We start from the raw sequence: 3,747 nt of genomic DNA, 5'->3' as shown, positions 1-3,747 counted from the left end.
ACCACAACAAACAATAGCACGCACTCGCTGCAACTAGAGAAAGCCTGCGCACAGCAACGAAGACCCAATGCAGCCAAAAATAAATAAATAAATAAATATTTAAAAACAAAAAACAAAACAAGAAACAAAACATGTTACTCCCTAGCTTTGGTGACAGTGTGATTGCATATAATTTTATCAGTAACTTTTAATAAGGGGGCAGCCACTGACAAAATTATGAAGGACTGAGCTTGAATACAGTCAGAACCTAAGAGCAGAACAGCCAGGCACAAAGAACAAAGAGTTCACAGATGTTTAACTTAGGCTCTGTTACCCTCTATACGGAAGCCAGACTCACACTGATACAAATCTGTAGGAAATCCCCAGACCCCTTGTTGCCCCGGGGCATGCTGCTCCCTTGCTGAGCCCTTCCCCAGATGTCCCAATAAGAAGCCAGCTGGCTGACTCCAAGCTCCCCTCTGCCCGTGCGTAGATCAGTCGGAGGGTGGCCGAAGGTGAGGCAGAAGCACCAAAGACTAGGCCCTGCTGACAGTACCTCCCCTGCCCAGCCTGTGGTTCCGACGTCTGGTACCCCATGTGGTGCTGGTTCTCAGCCTGGCGCCAACTGAAGTCATTTGGTCTGACAGTGGTTTGGGGTATAAGATGAGAAATCCCTTTAGGATTAGTAACAAATGGCCTCTCTTTCTGTCTCCAGGCTCCACCTACAGTGTCTTGTCCATCATGCCCTCAGACTCAGAGAGCAGCAGCTCCCTCAGCAGTGTGGGTGAGTACCACCTTCCTGGGCACCCCTCCTTCCTGGAGGACACTGGCTGGTCGGGGGTCTGGGTATGAGCTGGGGCGGCACTGGGTGCATGGGGTGGGGGAGTTGGCCCGCACCTGTCAGATCATTCATGGAGTCATCTTCTGTTGGTTCCATTCACATTTTCTCTCATCAGCACATCCTCTTAATGGAGGAGGGCAGAACACTGTTCCTGGTGTTAGGAGGGAGGGGCATGCACAGGTGCATGACGCAGAGGCACCTGTGTCACCATTTTTTCACTTTGTCAGGGCACAGCACTTCTCAGCCCATTGCCTCCGACCCCCAGGCCTCATAGCACGCAGTGACCACTATTCCAAGAGACTGGCCCCTTTGGGGGCTATCGTTTGTGAGCAGGAATGGCCCACTGGGAGTGTAGTCTTGGGGGCGGGAGTCGCCGGTCCATGCCGAATTCGGTGTGTCTCTGGACATGGGTCCCAGGAGCCCATAGAGGGAGGCCTGCCCTGCTGTCACTTCACTGAAGACATCCCAGAGGAAGGTTGTCATAGTCTCCCAGTCTTCCCGCGCCTCTGTGGCCCATCTTCTGTGTCACATGCCCTCTATGTAATGCCCTCGTGTAGCTCTGTGTCCTGGTTTGATCTTGATCGATGGGTACACCTTCAGTGGTGTGGTGAGTCCTGGAGTTTTTGAGTTGGAAGGGCTCACAGAGGTCATCTGGTCCAATTCTTTCCGTTTCCTCCAATAGACAGATGGGGAAATGGACACTCAGAGAAGGTAAGTCTCGTGCCTGAGCTTCTAGAACCTGCCAGGGGCAGGCCTCTTATGTGTTAATTTGACTCATCCAGAACACCTCCGGGGGGCCAGAAGTGGGCTTGCGATACAGTGGTGAATAGGCAGACCTGGCCCCTGTGCTCATGGATCTTAGGGTCTACTGGGGAGACAGTCAGATGAGTAGATACAGTAAGTGAGGTGAGAGTGGTGAGAGGGGTACCAGTAGGGGTCACTGTATCTGTTTTCTAGGGCTGCCCTAGCAAAGTGCCATAAACTGAGTGCCTTACGCAATAGAGATTTATTCTCTGACAATTCTGGAGGCCAGAGTCTAAGATCATTGTGCCCTGAAGGCACCAGGAACGGGTCTTTTCCAGGCCTCTTCTCCTTCTGGTTGTGTGCCGGCAATCTCTGATGTTCCTTGGCTTGTAGATGCATCACCCCAGTCTCTGCCTTCATTTTCACATGGTGTTCTCTGTCTGTGTGTCTCCAAATTTCCTTTTTTAAATAGGACACCATTCACATTGGTTTAGGGGCCCGCCCTACTCCAGTATGACCTCATCTTAACTTGATCATCTCTAAAGACCGAATTTCCAAATAAGGTCACATTCACATTTCCTGGGGATTAGGACTTCATCATCTGTTTGTGGGGCACAATTCAGCCCCTCACAGGTCCCCTCGTCCTGTCTAGGGTTCAGGGAGGACTCTGCTGGGACCACAGTTCACGTTGTCCTGCCTGCTTTGGGTTGGTGAGACACAGGGATTGAATGATGGGGCTGCTGGGATTTTGAACACGGGGCTGGCTTTCAGGAAGTGCATGGGCCGGGCAGGCAGTCAGGATGTGTGGAACGGTAATGTGGGGTTTTGTAAAACTGAGCTGGTTGAGCTCTGAGGGCACCTGTCTTGGCCTCACCCTTTTCCGGCTCCATATATTCCGGCTCCCTGCTTGGGAGCAGGTACAATGATCTGATATCTGATAAACTCATTCACATTGACCCTTCAAGGCTTAAAGTGTTACCTTTCCTAGGAGCATTTGCATTTTAAAAGGAGATTCTAGAGAAAGATATTGTTTAAACCACAGCAAGTATTGTTAATGGTGGAATTCCAGGCCTGAGTAAGAAGGTATTTTTTTGTGCCGCTGGACCTTCGTATACTTTGGAAGAGCATCGTGTCAGTGACCCACCCTTTGGCCCTTGGGATGGAGGGGTCAACCAGTGTCCCCGGATACTTGTTGGCAGGCAGGCTGCGAGCAGAGCTCTACTGTACTTCACTGTCTGGGCCCCTATCTTGGATGCTCAAAGACCTGGCTGCATCCCTTCAGGTCAAAACCTCTCCAGTTCACCGGTAGCCAAGTTTTCCTTCTCTTGCTTTTCTGTGTAGAGTTGACGTTGACCTTGGGGTGAGTAGCCCCATTTTTCTGCAGGCTGACTTGAATGTCCCCATGGCTGTATTGGCCAGAAGGCCTTTGGCTGCAGCAGTAGGGAATACCTACTCATACTGCCTTAGACAGCAGAGAAATGTGTGATCTCACATGGTAGCTGTGCTGAGGGTGGGCTGAGTACGTCGGGAGTGGCTTTGCGGGTCTCTGTGTGGTGTCTTCCCTTGGGCTGATGGCAGGGGTCAGCCATCACATCTAGACCTGACAGTGTCCAGGGCTACAGTGTTCATGGTGGGAGCCTCTAGCCACACGTGGCTATTTAAATTCCAGTGAATTATCGTGAAATAAAATTTAAATCACTAGTTTCAGTAGTTACACTAGCCACATTTCAAGTGTTCTATGGCAGGGGTCCCCAACGCCCAGGCCACGAACTGGTACCAGTCTGCGGCCTGTTAGGAACTGGGCCGCACAGCAGGAGGTGAGGGGTGGGCAAGTGAAGCTTCGTCTGTATTTACAGCTACTCCCCATCGCTTGCATTACTGCCTGAGCTCTGCCTCCTGTCAGATCAGCAGCGGCATTAGATTCTCATAGGAGCGCGAACCCTACTGTGAACTGCGCATGTGCGGGATTTAGGTTGTGCGCTCTTTATGAGAATCTAATGTCTGATATCTAGGTGGAGCTGAGGCGGTGATGCTAGCGCTGGGGAGTGGCTGCAAATACAGATTATCATCAGCAGAGAGGCTTGACTGCACAGAGACCATAATAAATCAGTTGCTTGCAGACTCATATCAAAACCCTATCAGTGGGCTTCCCTGGTGGCGCAGTGGTTGAGAGTCCGCCTGCC

At 51.3% G+C, this 3,747-nt stretch overlaps 1 protein-coding gene across 1 annotated transcript in view; it reads left to right on the top strand.

Annotated features, from left to right (window-relative positions):
- The window catches only part of DLG5 (discs large MAGUK scaffold protein 5), a 114,564-nt gene that overhangs the window by 51,807 nt on the left and 59,010 nt on the right, over nt 1-3,747 (top strand). The window contains exon 2 of the mRNA XM_055081220.1: nt 695-763. Coding sequence (XP_054937195.1) covers nt 695-763 — 69 coding nt within the window. The remainder of the gene's footprint in view (nt 1-694; nt 764-3,747) is intronic.

This window comes from Physeter macrocephalus, chromosome 20, assembly GCF_002837175.3.
Source record: "Physeter macrocephalus isolate SW-GA chromosome 20, ASM283717v5, whole genome shotgun sequence".
NCBI lineage: Eukaryota > Metazoa > Chordata > Mammalia > Artiodactyla > Physeteridae > Physeter > Physeter macrocephalus.
Note: the sequence above shows the minus strand (reverse complement) of the source record. Positions and strands in the feature narration are given on the sequence as shown.